We start from the raw sequence: 21,375 nt of genomic DNA on the forward strand, positions 1-21,375 counted from the left end.
GTGTGTGAGTGAGTACACAGCGGGCTAATAAGGTGTGGGAGTCAAGCACCATTTGAAAGCGGGGATTTCCTCAAACGAGGTGGAGTCCCCTTGCCTATGCCCCGATCTAGTTCCTCTTCTGCTGCTCCAGAAAACGGCTTCTTCGGCGAATAGCCAGGGTGACCTGAGGATCACAGTGAGGGCCTTCCCGCCCGGTAACCAATCCCTGTGGACCCCTCACTCAGTGACGTGCGGTCTGGGTAGGCAAACTAGGCACTGCCTACCCTGCCAAAATTCAAAAATAAAATTGTTTATTAAATAATAAACTCGTATTTGTATTTTTACTGTTTATTCTTGTAATTTATATATGCAGTATGTGTGTTATTCCAATTATTTAGACGTTATGATGACAAATGTAGCAGTTACGCATAATCAAATAAAAAACTAATCGTAGAATAAGCAGTGCTTTTACTGTCCATTCATTGCAGACGACAAGCGAAAAAGCCATGTTGCGCATGCGCACTTCGATCCTGTATTCTTTAACATGTACGTCAAAAAGCACAACTCTGCTGTGCCTTTGGACGTAAATATGGTATGCCCGTAACATCTCCGTAACATATCAGATATGGACCAATTAAAATCGAGATATTACTGGACATTTGCGCAGCTAACGTCATTGACGTTACACCACAGCTAGCCTACATGCCTAATCCCCGCGCCAAATAACGGAGTTAAAAGGCCGTCATCACAGAGTTAAATGTTTTAAATTGAGAGCCAGAGACTTTGCAAACTGAAGGCCCGTAAAGACGAGTTTTACAAAGCTGTGATCGACGTCTTCATGAGGAAAGGGCGGCGAATGAATTTTATGTAGGCTACAAATAATCTACCGATTGGTGAGTCAAAAACTATTTTGGGCTTAATATTGAATTGATAAATATGGTTGAATTAATGCAAGCCATTTGCCTTCATATTCAATTGAGCAGTGTCTGATTTTACTTTTGGATTTTACTTTGATTATACTTTGGAACAATAAGGATTAAGAATGGTTGCATTCTAATGCTGGAGTGGACATAAACTACTGTTACCTGTGTGTGCCTGTGTGCCGCGCTTGTGTGTGTGCGAGTCGACATGCGTGCGTGTATGTGTGTGTGTGTATGAGAGAGAGAGAGAGAGAGAGAATACACGCGATATACATCCTGATTTGTACATTTCTTGATATGCCGCGCTTGTGCGTAATGTTTACTGTTATTATGTATTATTAGCCTAAACAATAAATCAGGTAATCTGGCTTTCAGAACTCAGTGCCTAGCCTCCTTAAGACATCACCACACGTCACTGCCCTCACTCCTCTATCGCATCGCAAACATGCGACTGCGTTCGTGGGTGGTTCATGTTCTCTCATGAGAGCATTACCATGTCGGCACATTGTTCGTCTTGCCTTTCACATTTGGAGCTTGAGCGTTCAGCTCCGTGTGAGCAGGCTGAGGTAACCAAGAACTTGCCCTGATGTGCTATCAGAGTCACTCGTGGGCTGCTCCTCAGTCTGTTCATCACAAAGGGTGTCAGTTCCCTGTGGAAATAAAAGAAATTAACAAAAACAAAAAAAACTCTGCCACAGCCAGCTCTACTGTGACGTCAAGCCTTCGCAGGAAGACGGCAGCACCCTTCTCAGCCACCCCTGAGACGGGCGACCCGGAGTTGAACACAGTTGCTCTTTTCTCACAGGAGAATCTTTTGCTGAATCAAAATTCTGTTCCATCTCTGGCGTCTCAGTCAGCGGTACCCACATTCTCAGTAAAAGAGTAGCTTCCTCTATCTCTGGGTCCTAAGAGAGCGAGGATGACAGTGTGCAACATGATGTCTCGCCACTCTCGTCCCCCTCTCCAGTCACATTCTCAAGCCTTCTCTCACACACTCTCTGCACAACCGTGGAGTCAGGTAAGTGTTGCACCGGACACACAGACCCCACTTCGAGACACTATGCCTCCCGAGTCGGGTCCCTACCCTTCACCTCGCTGTAGGTACTGTATCTACAATGTGATTATGACTAGTCATAGTATTGGAAGATAGTAGTAGAAATTGTAATTAAAGATATCTATAATTGATTTTGTACTAGGCATAATTCTAATTAGAGATATCTCGAATTGCAAATTTACTAGTGATAATTAAATCTCTACCTGAATTATTACTAGTAAAAATTATAATTCAAGATATCTCTAAATGGTTTTTGACTAGTCGTAATCAAATTGAAGATATCTTTAATTTTTCATTTTTAAAGATATCCAAAATACATTTGAGGATGTTTGAAAGTAATGTATTACAATTGTAGATATCTTGAATTGGATTTTTGACCAGGCAAAACTTAAGAGATATCTTGAAAAAGAATTATTCCTAGTCAAATCTCATGTAAAGATATCTCCAATTTAATTATAGATATCTCAAACAGATTTTTGACTAGGAAGACCTTTCTTTGGAGATATCTGCATTTAGCTTTGTGACTAGCATTTCGATGTAGATATCTGGAATTAACATTCTGACTAGTCAAAATTCCTTTATAGATACATGCATGCAAATACACATTTGCTAAGCTACACCTTAAACATTTTTTTAACCAATCCTACCTTGGAAACTGTTGGCATCCGCCATTTTGTCTAAGAATTGTATAATAAAAGTCCTGCGTCTTGGGGTCATTTTAAACTGCTTTATACAGACGTAATTCAAAAGTATGGATAATAAAAATGTAGCTGAGGCACGTGTAGAAGTGACATGTAATATGCAGAGAAGACTCAAGAAGGTTTTTCTTCCTATCCTATATTTAAAGTAGGATAATTTTGAGATGTGCTTGCTGTGGATTAAATGTAGCTTTTATTCCCAAACAAACACATTTAAAATCAGTAAGCATTTGTATAGGCCTCAATGCACTAGCGCTCATCAATGAACAGCAAAATATCTCCATCTCGGATCTCTTGTACAATACAATACAATACAATACTCCCACCTTGTGGTTTATTACCGTATTCCACGAGTAAACCTGCATCAACACAGAAAGCACAATCCATACATAACAATGTACTAATCAATGTCATTAATGCCACTTAAACTTCTATTAACTTGTAATCTTTTTCAAATCAGCCTTCACCTTTTTTCACTGGATCTGCATTGATTCTGATTTCTGAAGCTCTCTTGACCATCACATGTTTATTTGTACTATTTTTCAAGTTTCTGGTGTATAATTCCATTGTTCTTCACTCATGTCTTTTCAAAATATATAATAAATAAATTCAGACGAGCAGTTTACGGTTCTCTGTCTTTATTGAACATTTCACTCCAGTTGGTCCGGTTTGCAATATGATTCAATTAAAATAACAGCGCTATACACATACACACATGCTGGAGAACTTTTACCACATGAAGGCATCCAGATATTATTTAGCAATTCATCCAGCAGCTTTTCTCTCCTTGATAACAAAAGCAGTAAACCCGAATAAGTTGGCAAAACTCAAAAAATGTAAGGCAATCAGTTGCCTACATTTTTTTAAGTTAAGAAATTCAAAGTTTAAGGAAGCAGAACTGGCAGATTTTTATTTTGTACTTATATATTTTAATTGTACTTTACTTGAAATGTTTGAGTATACAAATTCATACATTTAACTTAAAACCATGCAATCTCAGTGTGAATAATTTTATTAGTATAAGCTTAGCTTGCTTTAACAATCTACTTTGCTAGCATACTAGTTTGTAAACATGTTAATAGTGAGTTATACAGAAGCACTTGCTGTATGAGCGCAGCATTATAAAGGTTTTCTTTGCTCTCAAATCAAGCCGCATGCACCACTTGTCATCATGATGGTAACTAAAACCAACATTAACAGAAATTCTTATAAATTAGCATAACAAAACATTAATCACTACTAAATCTCCCACTTAACATTAATCTTGCACACAAAAAAAACATTATATTAAACTAAATTTTAGCATTTACTCTCCCTTTCGAGTGCCATCGGCAAAGCATGCTGGGAAATAGAGATCCCAGCCGTTTCCGTCAAACTTAAGTTTGTCTAAATTGAAAGAAATCATTTCATAAAACTAAAAAAAATGAAACAGTTCAGTTTACTTAAAATATATCAGTTCTGTGAACTTGAAAGAAAAAGAAAGTGCTAAATACTCATAGAAGTTCATTTGACTGAACTAACTAGTTTAATTTAAGTTTGTCCTACTCAAACCAATTCATTATTTTGAGCGTTAGGATTTACAGTGACATTTCTGACCACACACGAAATTGCAGATTGTGTGGATTATTATGGAAATGACTGGAATTCACCAGTGAAAATTCACAGAACAACAGCTCATTTTACTGCACTTTAACTCTGTTATAATGGAAAATGTTTTCTGCTTGTTGTGACATATTAGGAATACTGTTTCCGGGTCGAAGCCTCTACTTCTACTTCTTCTATCTTGTTTCTAGTGAGAATACTCAACAACCATTAATGAGCACTGATGATTCAAGTCACACATTTAAGCTCTTCAAAAGCCATAGTGTACATTACAGTCTCCAGTCTCAAGGCATCCCAGACTTCAATATTTTACGATTCAAAATAGCTGAATAACTAACCATCTGAGATTTCGGTATAGAGATCAAAGTTAGGATCATAATATTCAGGAATATTACAGCACAATGAGTGTATATTAGCATCGTTTGATGTTAGTATCTGAGAGCTTTTGGATTTGGAAACAGTGACGTCAGACTTAACAAGCTTAACAAAACTTAAATTAAGTGAAGATGCACATTTTTAATTAGGATAGTCAAAATGTCAATTCTTTTTTACATTGATGTATTACATGGAACATGTGTTTCCATTCATTTTGTTGATGTCTTTTCTTGTATAGCCTATTGTATATACATGGTTGATTATTCATGTTGCTTATGTATTATACTATTTTTGTGTATTCTATTCATTTATATTAATCTATTACTACCTTTTTTTTTTCCAAGTGCATGGAAGTGTATGTATTCAAATGGATCTAAAATATGTAATAAAACATTCTTATTTTTGTATTTGGTTCAGTTTGTTTATTAAAAGTTAATTGGTAACCATAGTAACAACAATAAATTAATAAGTAAATAAAACCGGTTCCACACAGTAATATAAGAGTTCCTCAGGAAACCTGTGTGGTTCCTCAGAGAACCGACCCTTTAAAGCGTGTCTAGAGGATCTACAGACGGTTCCGCCGGTGAAGTGAAGAACCCCGAAAGTTCCTCCAGGCACCTTTAATTTTTACAGTGTAAAGTTAGAACTATTTATGATTAATAAATTGTTAACAAAGCATAATCTAACTCTTTATATATGAGCAAATTTAACACTTATTATTATATTTGTATATAATAATGTATTAACAACAGTTTATAAACTATTAATTAACTATAAACTAATAGTTTGTAAATGACTTAACTGCTTTGTTACTGTATTATTATAAAGTGTTCTGGTAAAATCTACATGATTTATTTTTGGTTTTCATTTACATATTCTAATCCATTAAAGGTGAGACAGGAGTGATGATCAGTGGGTTTGAGTTTTCACCTTCATCATTAGGGCATGGGCTGAAATATGGATAGAGTTTGTCAGTGAAAGTCTGACCAGTGAAAGAGTAGATATGAGATCTGGACTCCACGTCATAAAAAGAGACCAGACCCTCCTCATAATCCACAAACACACCAACCTTCTCAGGTTTCACTCTCAGAGATAAAGAGACAGGTGGACTTTCACAAGCATCATATTCATTTTCATTCCTCAGAGCCACAGTCCAGTATCCATCCACAGGACTCAGTGTGATCTCCCCCTTCCTGTTAATGGATTCTCTGGCCACTCCTAAATCCCACTCAGTCTTTCCCTTCACCTGCACCTCATAGTAAAATCTCCCTGAACTGAATCCCTGCTTTGCCAGAACACAACAATTATTTTCAAATCTCTTTGGGTTTTCTGGGACGTCCTGCCTAATGCCTCCACAACTGACTTGTTTTCCATCATCAGACAGGATGAGATATGGACTCGCTGTATCAGGATCCAGAGTCACATCCACTGAGAGAGATCAGACATTATCAATCAACTTCAGAACAAACATTTTCAGATGTACAGCATATAATATAGATTAACACAGTATTGTGAGTGTATTGAAGAAAATGGTGTCAGTCACACTGTACCTGCAAACTTCTGCACAAACTTCAACCCTGTGGACACAGATGACAATATAATGATGAATTATGATCAAGAGATACATTTTCCTATTTTTTTAAGGAAACTTCAGCAGTTTTGAGGCTTGAATTGAGGAACCGATTAAGCTGATTAAATTAAGTAAAGAAGGCTACATATTTTTTTAAGAGAATTAGTTCAATTTTGCAGTTTTATTTAGAGACACCATTGTTAGTTCCCAGCATGCTTTGCACATGGCTGGAAATGGAGAGTAAATACTGAAATTAAGTGTTATTTTATGTGTTTTTGAGTGAAGGGAAACATCTGTAATGTTTAATGTTCAGTTATGTTTGACATGTGAAAGAGTTTCTGTTATATTGATGTTTTGATCATTTCCATTGAAGAGTAGAGCTTATGGATAGGTTATGAATAACTGCATGTACTAATAATATGTTGTTTTGTTCAATAAGTAATAGCTTTGCTAATGCCAGTGCAGTAACAAGTTTGTGTATTGTGCAGTGCTGAGCAGATACAGTCTTTTATTTGTACAACATAACTTAAAGTCAAGTCACCTTCATTTATATAACGCTTTTTACAATACAGATTGTTTCAAAGCGGCTTTACAGAGAAAACAGGAAAATAATGCAACACAATTTGTTTCTAAAAGAAAATAGCATCACAGTCCAGCTTAAGTTCACTGAAGTTAATTCTTGTTGTAAATAGTTATTAATTTAGTTGATTTATATATAAAGCCGCTCTGGAGAAAACCGTGATGTCATCGTCCAGCTCAGTTCAGTTCTCATATAATGGTGTCAATGCAGGAGATCAATAATATTGTTGAATATTAGTAATATTGTTGAATATTAAATGTCCCCAACTAAGCAAGCCAAAAGCCAAAGGCGACAGAGGCAATGAACCAAAACTCCATCAGTGACAGAATGGAGGAAAAAAACCCTTTGGATAAACCAGGATCACTGTCAAAATACAATACAAGTCCAATTCAAACAGATCATTTCCGTTCACTAAAAATCACACACTTTTGAGAGTCAACTTAAATAAAATAAAAACACACATTTCACAAAGAAATTATTATTAAATTATATTAAATTCATTGTGTCATATATATTAAATAATTTAGGAGATTTTACATTATTTATTCAGGTAGATTTCATTAAAGAAATCAAGCCTTAAAAACTACTAAAAAAATATCATGTATAATATTGTTATATTAAAATAGTATTTTATTTAAATAGCATGTTACAATTTTTACAGTGATTTGTATTAGTGTTTGTTCATGAATAGTCACATCATATCACTCACATGTCTCTAAAGTTAAAGTAATACTGTAATAACTGGTTATGGTAAAGTTTGGATATAACTTTACATACTCTACGTTTAGTAAGTGATTTTATCATACCAGTCTAATGCTAACATGGCAAGTTTAAGTTAAGTTATGATTATATTATTCAAACAGTGTGATCTTTTGCCGACTGAGACAAAATAATTGTGGTGATCACCAACTTTTTATTCAAACCATAATATTCCTTGAAAAACATAATTTCTAAGTTTATAACAACAACAAAAAATCTATACACTGTATTTGATATTCACATACCAGTTAGAGAGAGTTTTTCATTCAGTGTCTCATGAGTTTTCTTCAGTTCAGTCAGAGCTCTACACAGAGAGTTCACATTCACATCAGAGTCAATCCTGATCTCAGTCCAGTTCTTGGTGTGTGGACGAGGGTTCAGGGATGAGCTCATCTACAGCAGGAGAGAGAGAAGACTGTTAAATATAATCATTATTATTAAAGCAGTTAATTCAATATGTTTTACACAGGAGCTTTCTAACACAGTTGAGGCAAAACCTCTGTATGAATATATATATCGATATATAGATATCACCGTACTTCCTCTAGTTGATTGATTACAGGAAGAATTGCTTATATTTTCTCTATTAAAACATTTTTGAAATATTTAAATATGCAAATTAAGCATTGTCTTATCGCTTTCACAGATCCGTGTGAATGAGGATCGTTTTGATAATGGTGTCGAAGAAAACTCAAAGGAAAAACTTCTCCATTTTCAGCATATCGGTGTCGTTTATTTTAAGCATATCGGTGTCGTTTATTTTAAGCATATCGGTGTCGTTTATTTTAAGCATATCGGTGTCGTTTATTTTAAGCATATCGGTGTCGTGTAAACGTATCCTCAAGCACAAGAAACAAACACATGCCGGCATCCGTCTCCACACCCCACAGAGTGAATATGTGGGAAAGCTTCTTTAACTCTTGTCCTTCCTTCACAATTTATCCCTTCCTTTCACCCATTCTTCCCTTCTCTCAGTTCAATCAGAATTACATGAAAAATATAATGTTCTGTCAATGCAAGTGAATTGACAGTCATGTTTGGTATCATTTTAAATGTTTCAGTGTGATTGGTACAATGGTCTCATGTCCAGAGAAATAGACCAAAAGCTACAAGTTAGAGAGTTTAGAAATACTTTGCTTACTGTGGAGGGAGAGCCCTTTACCAGTGTATTTCATGCAAATTACCTTCTGTCCTCAATAAGGTCTAAACTACCCAAGTCTGGGATCTTGATTAATGCAAATTCCAACTGTTAGTTCGTGCCTCCATTTGGAGGATGTTTTGTCTTGTTCTGAGTATTTAAAGAAATGTTGCAAAAGGCTCAGAGTGATTCTGTCGTCTGATCAGCCCGTAATGCTGAAGGTCTTCCATACACTCAGAATTATGCATCTTTCAGATGTCAGGTATGCATATTTTACTCTTTATTTCTGAGTATTTTGTATTGTTTTGTATTAATTATCTTCAACATAATTATGAAATTTTAATTATAGATTTACCTGATTTACCTGAGATTATTGACTCTACTAGATTATGTTGTATCCATGTTTCTGCTAATCTGTGTCCAGGGTTGAGTACGTAATAGATCTCGGGTTAGATTGAGCATGTAGCACATCAGGCGAGATTCTAGATGTCTGACTAACTGCTTGACTTTAGTTAAGTGGCTATATAGTTGCATTCACTATAGGGTGCTAGACAATACAATTTAAATAATAGCAAGCAACATTACTTCATAGTATTAGCCATAACCTCTGGTTATTGTTTGAGCTTTAATTAAGTTGTTATATAGGCGACTGTAAGGGACCAAACGGAATTACTATTTAAATAATGGCAAGCATGGGCGGCCTATTAAATATTATTAGTCATAATCTCTGCTCTGACTAATGATCTGGGGCCGTATTCACAAAGAATTTTAAGGCTAAAAGTAGCTCCTAACTGGCGAATTTAGGAGCAACTCCTAAAAATAATGGGCGTGTCACTCGTAACTTTAGGACTCCTAATTTTTTTGACTAAGAGTAATTCACAAAGCATTTTAGCCCTAAAAGTAGCACCTAAGCCTGGGACAGCTTAAAAGAAGTCGAGAGGACTCCTAACTCACTAAGACCTATTCACAAACCGCTTTTTGTGGCATTTCACGTTGCGATGTTTTGAAATGCGTATGCGGCGGCTACAGGAGCTTCCAATCGCGAGGGAACAATTTTGCATTGTAGGCATAACTAGGGATGCAATAACGCCACCAACAACAACCAAAACTAGGCTACTCATTGCATGTAAACTAATTGTAACGTTTCATTGTAAACTAATTGTAACGTTTCATTGTGAATCAAATTAAAATGTTCTTCTCTTTGCAAACGTAGGCAGAGGCATATAGTGACAGATTAATTCAATAATGTTGCAAAGATATTGCATCAATCCATATTAGGCTACTAGGCTATTTGTTTTGCCTTACTCTTTGTTCATTTAGGCTATTTATTCAGTTATTCATCATCTTCCGTCCTTCGCACTACTTGTGAAGCGCACGCATTCTCAGACCTGTCACCTGTCACTCATCATCGTAGGGGAGGTGTTTGGAATCATTCCCGCGTTACAATCATCAGCCAATCAAGGTGGTCACTTCAGTCAAGCTCGTGCATGAGTAATGACGTCATCCATAGCAACGAAGACTCACTCTTAGTTTAGGAGTTGTCATTTTTCTTTACTAAGAGTAGGTCTGAAAGGCGTTGTGAATAACTTTTAAGAGAAAACTCCTAGCTAAAATCTTTTAGTGCGATTTAGGAGTACTCCTAGTGGTAAGATAAAATGCTTTGTGAATACGGCCCCAGACTGGCGAATTTGTGACCGTGAGATTCACGTTAACATCCGGTGTGAGACTCTGAACAACATTGGAATCCGAATGAACAAGTACAATCTAAAGTAAAGAGTTAAAACAGAATAATAAAATATCTAGATAAATATAAATGACCAGTAATCCATTGGCATTCCAACCTAAATGCGAGGTCAAGATAAAATTGAGTCAGATAAAAGTGTAATTGAAATTAAATCACTTTATGCACTGAAAAGACAGAACAAACAGAAAACCTTCAGCCACACCATTGGACACCGTCGTTGGGTCAATTGGGTGAACATTAAAGAACAGACTGTTTGTCCTGTAATATTGTACATATTGATGAGACAGATGTTGACAGACCTGTATGAGATGGAGATCGTCAGTGTGTGAGAGCTGCTCCAGCTCAGTGTTTCTCCTCTTCAGCTCAGTGATTTCCTGATGCAGCTCTTTAATGAGATCTTCAGCCTGTTTCTCTGCTGCTTTCTGCTGTTCCTCCATCATCTTCAGCTGCTCAGACTGACATCTCTCAATGGAGCGGATCAGATCAGTGAAGATCTCAACACTGGAGGATTTCTCTTTCTCTGTGTTTCTCTGATGAATGAGAACAGTCATATTAGTCAATCTATTCCATATTCACATATTATTTACAGGGATAGTTCACCCCAGAATGAAAATTATATCATCTTTAATTAACCTTATATCACTTGTTTTACAGTGGAACAAAATAAATGTTTTGCACTCTTGAGGACGAGCTGTTGAAGAACTCCAATAGAACTCATACAACAGATTTGTGCTCTATGGGAAAAAATCATATGTGTTTTGGAGCAACATGATGTCACCGTTATGTTCTGTTAGTTTCTGTTTTCATGGATTCTCAGTTTGCTTTCATTCGTCACTTGTGTTCCTTGTTCTCATTTTCCGCCACTCATCAGTTACTATGGACATTAACACTAATCATCACAGCTGGTCGTCTTCTAGTTAATCATCTCTGTATATTTAAGTTCCTCCCTTTGTTCTGTTCATTTGTCGGTTATTATTTGTGCACAGCACACTGTCTGTTTGGCTGTTTAATTAGATTATCATATTAAATCTTATGTTATTGAATCATCGTCTTCATCTTCTGTGGAACTAATGGCGAGTTCACACTGAACGATTTTAGGCCCGATTTTCGCTCGTTGACAGGATTTGTGAGATCGCCGACAAATGCCCGAAATCATAGGCAAATCAGTGCTCGTTCAATTGAGTGACAGTCATGCAGTGTGAATTATCAAAGATGTGATCTGAGAGAATCGCAGATGAGTCGCCAACACTCGTTAGATATTTGACATGCTAAATATATGGATCTGTTGGCGAATCACAATCCTGCTGTGTGAATGTGTTCTGACTGAAAACTACATCTGAGAAGACCTACAGCCAATGAGACAGAGCAAGAAACAGGACAGCGGGATGTTCATGGAGGAGTTATAGACCATGATATTATTTTAATAGATTTGCAATTAAATCAAACAGAAAAAAATCACAAACAATTGCTTGACCAGCAGCAACAGCAGCACATTGTAAAATTATTTATTTACCCCCAACTCTCCTTGCAGAACACACAATCCTTGCTCCCCTCGTCTCCCCAACCATTCCCTCCAGCATAATCTGCCGTCAGAAACGACCATTAGTGAAACGACCATATCAACTCGGGCTGATCGAAGCACAAACCTTTCTCAGCTCTACTGAGTGCTGGATCTCTTGAATCTTCTTCATTCTGTCCTGGATCATCTGATGAATGTCTGTCTGTGTCTGAACCAGCTGATTCTACATACAGAGAAAAACACAGACACATTTATCACTGAATATAGCTTTCCATCTTCTGACTGTCTTATAAAAAAAAAATAGTTTTGAATCTTTTGATTTCATGTCTGACAGTTTTGAGGGTAACAAAATTAGCTTTTATCAGATGTACACTGTAAACCCTAACGCTCAAAATAATTAATTGGTTTGAGTAGGACAAACTTAAATTAAACTAGTTAGTTCAGTCAAATTAACTTTTATGCGTATTTAGCACTTTCTTTTTCTTTCAAGTTCACAGAACTGATATATTTTAAGTAAACTGAACTGTTTAATTGTTTTGAGTTTTATGAAATTATTTATTTTAATTTAGACAAACTTAAGTTTAACTGAAACGGGTGGGATGTCTATTTCCCAGTATGCTTTGCCGATGGCACTCGAAAGGGAGAGTAAATGCTCTGTTAATGTTGGCTTTAGGATAGTTACCATCATGGTGACAAGTGGTGCATGCAGCTTGATTTGAGAGCAAATAATCCCTTTATATTGTTGCGCTCATACAGCAAGTGCTTCTGTATAACAAACTATTGCTAATATGTTAGCAAATTAGTATGTTAGCAGATTCGCTTTTTAAAGCTAACTAAGTTTATACTAATAAAAGTGTTAACATTGAGATTACATTAAAGTTTTAAGTTAAATATATGAATTAATGTACTCATACATTTTAATTGTTCTTAACTTGAAATGTTTAAAGGGATACTTCAGGATTTAGCATTAAGCTTTTTATTAGTAGAAAACCTGTAGTATTTTCGAATTACCATGCTTTCCCCCCTCATATCCCCCTGAGACCAGAGATTTATGTATTTTTTGTCTGGAAAAAATCCTCCGATGACGCAAAAATCGTCATTTTGCGTCATTGGAGGATTTTTTGGCCAGAGGCTAAAGACTACAGCCAGTAGGAGGAGCTGTTCCGCATGTTTTCAACCCGCCCATAGGAGGTGGGATCTCACTCACAGAGTGTACACAGTGTCAGCCGTCTTTCTTTGGAAGCTAAGCTATCGAGTTCTTATTCTGTGGAGAAAGCTGAGTAGTATGAGAAAGCTGAGTAGTAGGGGTTACCATCCTCTTTTCCCCGGACATGTCAGGCCGTCGAGATCGTCCAAAATGTCCGGGATTCGGCTTTTGCTTTCTGCGGTCGCCATTCATTGTTTACATACACACCTTTTGTATCAATCTAACTGAATTCATTCCGATTCGTTAATCTGAATGTAGTGTTTACATGAACGCTAAACAAGTGATCGGTTGATGTGCGTTTTAACATTGCTAAGAAAATTCCCGCTCCTTCGTGAGAGATACGAGACCGCTGCATATCAGTAATCACGCCACCGGCCTCGCACCGCTCTCCCGCGGCCCTCAGCCTCGTCCTGCTCGCCACAGTAAACATAATGAATGGCGACTGTAGAACGCAAAAGCCGAATCCCGGACATTTTGGGCGATCTCGAAATCCCGAGCAAACTCGTCACGGAGTCTCACTAGTAGCCAAGCCTTATTGTTGTTTTCAACTGCGCTGAGCGCTCTCTTACCGGCAGGCGTGGCCTCCTAGGGCAGCGAAGCAAGTGCATTCTGGGAGTTGTTGTCTTTCATCCACATGAGCCAAAAATACATTTTCTGGCTTTTCTCAGTCTAGAAAGCTCCAAATTCAAAAATAATTTCACATTTCTTCTACATAAATGACCTATTTTAAATACACATTCATCTTCCCAGAGGTGAAGTATCCCTTTAAGTACAAAATAAAAATCTGCTAGTTCTGCTTACTTAAACTTTGAATTTCAGAACTTCAAAAATTTGAGGCAATTGATTGCTTTGAGTTCTGCCAACTTATTCACAGTGTACTTCATAGATTTAAGTTATATTAACTGAATGGAATTAGTACTATTAGCTTTATTTACCCAAGTTATCTTAACAATAAGATATTGAGTTACTTGGACACAAATCAAATATTTTTTTATGCTTAAATTGTTTGTTAATAAACTTAAATGATTTAAGGCAATGATTTAAGGCAATCGGTTTTCTTCAAACGGTTTGAGTTGAACTAACTCATCAGGTTTTACAGTGTAATAAAACACTATTGATTAAACTGTTTTTCTTTTTTAAAAAGGACAGGTTCTTCAGGACACAGGAAAGAAAACATCTAGGTAACTAATGAAACCGAGACTTTACGTTGGACTGAACTGATGTATTGGGATCTCGTCTGAGAGCCTTTGAGGGGTAACAGAACAGGTCAATGCACAATGCGAGTGAGATTTGCATCGCAAGCCAGTCCCCGCGTCCGGGTATATAAGGCAGCGTGCAAACTCACACATTAAGTTTTCTGCTGAGGAGCCGAGACGGGGTCCTGGCCGTTTCAGTGGTGGTACAAGAGTTGGGGCGATGGGATGTAAAGTTTCTGTTTCCTCCTTCCGGGAACGAGGGTTACATTAGTAACCTAGAGATTCCCTATCAGTCAGTCATGTTCGATGCTACATTGGACTGAACTGACATATTGGGATCCCTATGGAAAGTGCCACAACAGCTGCCTTGAGTAAGCTGCCTAGTATCCCTGCACCTGTTGGGGCAGAAGAAAGGACAGAGATTTGCACAGAGAATGTCAATCACTGGTGTTCCTTCTGACCCTATACAATGAGACTACTTGATAACACTGGGAAAGTGTGCTTATTCCAACCAGAAACGAATGCTACAGAGACCACATCCTGACTGCCAAGGATGCTGGAGGAACTTCACCAAAGTTTAACTGTTGGGGGAATTCACCTGAGGAGCAGAATAGGCGCTCGTCAGAATAGGAGCACTGTCTTTAGATCTCTACTGACAGCAAGGGCTCAAAAGATGCTCTTTGTAGGGCCGTTAAGACCAGAGAGATGTCCCAAGAGGGGATGAGGTATTGCTGAGGAGAATTCAACTTCCTGGCGCCTTTCAGGAATCTGATGACATAGTTGTGTTTCCCAAGAGACTTACTGTCTACTGCGTTGTGATGTACGGTGATAGCGGCAACATACACTTTCAGAGTGGAGGGAGACAGCCTTCGCTCCAACCCTTTTTGCAGGACATCTACAGGGGTCTTCCCTGCGAGAAGAACACCAATCAACAAAGGGGCTCCACTTAAAAGCATAAGCACGCCTCGTAGAGGGGCTCTAGCTGAAGTGATAGTGTCAACTACTGCTGGAGGTAGGCCACTTAAGTCCTCCGCGTCCTGTACAGAGGCTACATGTGAAGGTTCCAGAGGTCTGGACGCGGGTCCCCCATCCCTAAGAAAGCAGCTCCTTCCTCAGTAGGATCCGCCAAGGAGGGGCTGTTTTGAGGAGCATGAGTTCTGTGAACCAGGTCCAGGTGGACCAGTAAGTTGCAACCTGCTTCTCATCCTCCCTGACCTTGAACAGTGTCTGTGCTAGCAGGCTCACTGGGGGAAAGTTCCTCAGTGCTGAAGCGGTCTCATATGAAGCAATCCGAGCGGCGTTACTGTGGCTGCGGATGCCATATGTCCCCGGAGCCTCTTAAACGGTTTCAGTGGAACTGCTGTACTGCTCCTGAACAAATTCAAGCAGTTCACCACTGACTGTGCGCACTCGTTTGTGAGACGCGTTGTCATGTCAACCAAGTCCAACTCCAAACCGAGAAAAGAGATTCTCTGGGTGGGGGAGAGTTTGATATTTTCCCAGTTGACCCGAAGACCCAAGCGTCTGAGGTGCCTGAGCACCAGGTCCCTGTGTTCGCATAACTGATCTCGCGACTTTAGCCAGAATTAGCCAGTCGTCGAGATACGTCGAGATAAGTATGTGTCCTTCAGGTTGATCATTGCAAACCAATCTTGGAGGCGAACGCACATGAGGATGCATTTCTGTGTCAGCATCTTGAATGGAATCTTGATTCAGTAAGACTGCGATCTCCTCATGCAGCACAGGAGCATACTTATCTTCCACTGAGGTACTGAGGCTGTGGGGGCTGTAAGTGTGGTGGCACACTTACCTGGCTCTACAGTTCCCGAAAAGGAGAGGCTGGAGATGTGTGAGAAGGCATTGCGTCCTTGAACTGCAGACAGCAGCAGCATCCCGCCAAGGGGCAGGATGTGTTTGATCGCCTTTGTCTGCTTTTGTACTGCCGAGAACTGTTGGGCAAAGTTCTCGACAGCATCGCCAAAGAGGCTGGCCTAGGAGATGGGGGAGTTGAGAAAGTGAACTTTGTCAACTTCCTTCATCTCAGCCAGTTTCAGCCAGAGATGGCGTTCCTGGACCACTAGCTTGGACATCGTCAGTCCAATGCTCGCAGCGGCCTGGGAAATCATGGCAGTCAACTCTGGGTCGGACTCGAACAATGCCACTCTCCGCGAAGGGGGCAGCGCAGTCGAATCTTCATCCCCAGAGGACTCAAACCCGCTCTCTGATGCAGCGATCGACATCTGGTCCTCTGCTGGAGCCCCGAATGAGATGCTGGGTCACCCATGGGACCGCGGGGATTCACCCGGCAGGAGAGTCACACCAACAAAGGAACAACTCACTCACTGAAAGATGATTGAAGAGCAGAATGAAACAACATCTGCTCTGCTCAGAAGCAAAAGCTTAATGTGTGAGTTTGCACGCTGCCTAATATAACTGGAAGCTGGAAGTGGCAATGTGCATTGGCTTGTTCTGTTACCACTCGATGGTGATTGGGCTCTCAGGCGAGATCCCTATATGTCAGTTCAGTCCGATGTAACGTCGAACGTGACTGACTGATAGGTAACTGAATTTCATGGGGTGTTTAAAGTGCTTTGTTTGTATCTCTTTACCTTCTTCTCTCGACTCTCCTCCTCTATAGGAACAGTGTTGTGAGCCCTGTGTTCTCCTTCAGTACAGAACAGACAAACACAGGTCTGGTCATCTCTGCAGAACAGCTCCAGAGGTCTCTCGTGTTTCTGGCATATATAATCCTCCAGATTTTCCACAGGATTGATGAGTTTGTGTTTCTTTAGACGTGGGACACTGAGATGAGGCTCCAGATGAGTCTCACAGTAAGAGCTTGGACACGTCAGGCAGGTCTTCACAGCTTTCTGCTTTCTTTCACCACAGAAGTCACAGAACACTTCAGATTCTCCTGGATTGAGCTTCTCCTTAAAGTGTTGCACAACCTCTCTGAGTGTTGTATTAATCTTGAGATCAGGTCTTTTGCTGAATTTTTCTTTACAGAGTGGACAGAAGCAGGTCTGTGTGTTCGTCCAGCACTTACTCAGGCAGGTTCTGCAGAAGTTGTGTCCACATGGAGTGGTGACTGGATCAGTGAACACTTCCAGACAGATGGAGCACTGGAGCTCCTCATTTAGTGCTGGACCACTGGAGGATGCCATGGCTGAAAAAATAAGTAAGTAGTAATAAGATAAATAATATCAATATATCTTCTACATTCCTGAAGAGAGCAATTTTGATAATTATATGTAGAGGTCGACCGATATGTTTTTTTTCAGGCCGATGCCGATGCCGATCTTTTGAAATCTGGGTCGGCCGATGGCCGATAAATGCTGCCGATTTATTTTGGCCGATTATGCGCTTGTTTTTAACCTCTATTTGAAAGATAAAATGTAACACAAATAATTACTTAAGATAGACAAAATTTCTCAACAAAAACATTTATTGAACACTTTACCAATCTACAAAAAGACCTTGAGATATGTTTGGTAATTGTACCTGAATGAATTGAAAATGAATTTGCTACATTTAAGATTAATATATTTGTTTTTCTTAACATTTTAATTAACAGTAACTTAAACACTTTGCAGTTTGAATGATGTCCTGATCATACCTGTCAAATATCCCGTTTTGGCCGGGAAAGTCCCGTATTTTACCCTTCTTTCCCGCCGTCCTCCCGTATTAGTATTTTCCCGTAAATCTCCCGGTTTTTAACCTGCGTTATTGAAAAACAGGAAAAAAAAACAGAGACGGATGATGGACGCTACTACAGAGACGGAAGGCACGCACAGTATTTGTAGTGTTCTCTGTACCTATTGTCCTGTGCATTGTTCATAATAAAGTTCGTTAAAAAAAAGAGGAAAAAAAAAAGACGTATTAAGGCACTCCTGGCAAAAAACCAAAACCCTCTGACAAAGTCTGCAACTCTGACAAAGTCTGCAACAAATTTATACAATAACTCACTAAAAGAGTAAAGAAAAGTTATGTGAAATGAAAAGAAAAACTGTAAAAGAAAAGCAATATGAAATGAAAAGAATATGTGGAATGAAAATAAAATGTAAATGTAAAGACAAGCAATGATAAATGAACAGAAAATATGCAAATAAGCCTTTAAATAAATGCTCTTCATATACACCCTTTTGTGGTTTCATTTAGGCTATAATGAATGTTCACAGCAAATTTATACAATAACTCACTAAAAGAGTAAAGAAAAGTTATGTGAAATGAAAAGAAAAACTGTAAAAGAAAAGCAATATGAAATGAAAAGAATATGTGGAATGAAAATAAAATGTAAATGTAAAGACAAGCAATGATAAATGAACAGAAAATATGCAAATAAGCCTTTAAATAAATGCTCTTCATATACACCCTTTTGTGGTTTCATTTAGGCTATAATGAATGTTCACAGCATGGGGGGGGGGGGTATGGGGTGTACTGCTCGCGGTGGGCGCCGGAAAATTTCCCTTATTTCAAAATCCAAAACTTGACAGGTATGGTCCTGATAAACAAAATGACGGACTGGAGTATGTTTCTATGTTTCTACTGTTCGCATCACACACACACGCGCGCACACAAATATAAGTAAACACTTTGTGACTTTAAACACACGCGACTTTTCGATCGCGCCCGCGCGCCTCTCTCTCTCTATCTCTCTCTCACACACACACACATACACACAACATATTCCAGCACTGCAATCTTTACATCGCAGCCTGAGCTAAGGAGGGGCTACAGATTTAGGTGTCCCTAAAGAACCCGCATATCTAACAGTAGTCCCGCATTACTTTGCACGCGAGTTTTATTTATTTTTATAGCGTGTATTCTCCATGGAAATTTATACACCCCGATTCGGTTCAATACGAATACATGTACCGTTCCACCCCTAATCTACAGTGAAATACAGTCACACATTACACTGTTTGGCCAGCATTTTAACCGTGTTTAATCCAGCTACTAGCAAACGGTATGCTAAAGTTAACTTCTGACTAGCGTCACGAGCAGCGAAGCGATGTTTCTGTTATTCTAACGTCCGTTTTCAAAGCATCCAAGAGAAGCACAGGCATAACAGTAGCACCGAAATGAAGCACAGAACGGTCGTTAAGACACCAGTGCCGTATTAGCACTGGGTCTGTCTGTAGCTACCCAACCCTTGCAACGACGACGCTAGCAAAGCAAAGCCAGTCCTTCACTAGCCTATAGTTGGTCTCTTTTTTTTATTACTTATTTCTCTGCATTGAGTGACAACCCTCTCAAATATAAGACACACAAACAGAACAAATAAAAGGTATCAGATTCACTGTCTGTAAATTCTTGCTTACTTATAATGCAACCTCAACTACGCTATCAATTTCAAAGTAGCCGAACGTCATATCGCCTATTCATGTTTTTTCTCTAAGTTGGCAGTAACATATCAAAAGTTTTTAATTAAATATAAAGGAGTTTTCTCCAAGGAACTTAGCTTCTTCCTTAAGCACTGGATGAGGTCTGCTCATTCGGAAAATGACTCTAGGCGCAGCGTGCGTCGAACACGTGTTCCACAACAACAACAACAACAACAACAACAACACTAGGCTGCCCACAGATGCGCCCACCTAATAATCGGCTTGATACACTTGGATATTGGCCGATGCCGATTATGTAAAAAATGCAAAAAAACGGCCGATTAATCGGTCGACCTCTAATTATATGTACTGAGTAAATTAGGCTATGGATGTTGCATGTTAAATACCTGTAGAAAAAATCTGAAGAAACTAAATACAGACACTAAACTAGGGAAAAAACACAGTAGGCCTACAACAAATGTAATAGGATTTCACAACAACATTTTAATACAACCATGAGATTTATAAATAAATAAAAAACACAGAAAATGAGCAGAACTGTACTTTTTCAAGCAAATAACTTGCTAAATAAACATCTGTAACCACCAAGAGTCATTTCTGTTTAATAGAGTTATGATTTTCATTGAACTTTGTTTATTTTGTCTGCAGTTCTAATACTTCCTGATTCTGATATATGTTGCATGAACACAGACTTTCATTTTACAAACGTTCTTGTACTGCATCATGCTATTAAACTAGTGAACTTACACTTCCATCGCTTACCTGTGAGTGAATGTCAGATTTGATCGTTAATTTCAGGGTTTCGGAAAAGAAGTGTTGTTTGAAGAAGCCAGTTCATCTGTTCAGTTTCACTTTCACTGAAGTCTTTACACACGTGCAGTGATGTCATATACTGTAGCTCCGCCCATAATCATAAACATGAAACTGTTCCTAATCCATCCATGATGAGTAAACAGTGTAAGAAACTTTCAGAATGTGTGTAGTTTTGTTTAGTTCCTTAATTTTTTAAGAGAGCAAATATAAAGTTATCACAGTTTATAGAATTGAAGTTTGTTTGAAAAGGCACACACTAAACATATGATTCAGTGTAATTTGCCTTGATTTCCTGGATCGGTAAAACAATAAAACATATAAAGGCTTTCTAATAGCTAAAAATTATAAAGGCGTGGTAAAAAAAAAAAAAAAAAAAAGATTGGTAGTTGTTTGTAAAATCAACCCCATAGAGTTAAAATTCTGACCGTTGTCTGGCCACTGTACGAGTGCGCACACACACGTCACGATCCTGAAGCGCGAATCTCAGCAATTTAAATTTCAACGGATATTTTGTCGGTCCGTCTGAGGGAAATCTGATTTTACCCGCCGGCAAAACCTCTAAAGAAAGAGCTCACAGGAGGATAAAAGTTAAACATATATCTATAAACATATTTCAAATATGCTAACAGTCGCTATAGTGTGCAGTGCTTTTGCTGTGGACGGTGTGTGAGGCTCAGTGTGGATTCTGGAGCTGAAAACGATGACTGAGAGGCGAGAGCCCTGATACCTCCAGAGATGAAGGGTGTTTTCTGGTCCATATTCTGCCAATAGGTGGCGCTAATGGACTGTTTAGTAGTTTAATATCCACGGTAAATGAAACGAAGCAGCAGCAGCTCACTTTTGAAAGGAGTTCACACAGTTCTCAGATTCAGAAGA

At 38.6% G+C, this 21,375-nt stretch overlaps 1 protein-coding gene across 1 annotated transcript; it reads right to left on the reverse strand.

The window, feature by feature from the left end:
• Positions 1-5,505: 5,505 nt before the first annotated feature.
• On the reverse strand, positions 5,506-20,545 carry LOC308703252 (E3 ubiquitin-protein ligase TRIM39-like; the record flags this gene model as incomplete). The annotated part of the gene is made up of 8 exons (XM_081386572.1): positions 20,449-20,545; positions 17,958-18,059; positions 16,951-17,507; positions 12,066-12,161; positions 10,719-10,949; positions 7,783-7,930; positions 6,179-6,205; positions 5,506-6,056 (listed from the first exon to the last, which is right to left on the reverse strand). Exons 3-8 carry the CDS (start codon positions 17,503-17,505, stop codon positions 5,506-5,508), a joined length of 1,608 nt encoding a protein of 535 aa, XP_081242698.1. The 5' UTR covers positions 17,506-17,507; positions 17,958-18,059; positions 20,449-20,545.
• Positions 20,546-21,375: the final 830 nt, after the last annotated feature.

This window comes from Scardinius erythrophthalmus (assembly GCF_964197995.2).
Source record: "Scardinius erythrophthalmus genome assembly, chromosome: 15".
NCBI lineage: Eukaryota > Metazoa > Chordata > Actinopteri > Cypriniformes > Leuciscidae > Scardinius > Scardinius erythrophthalmus.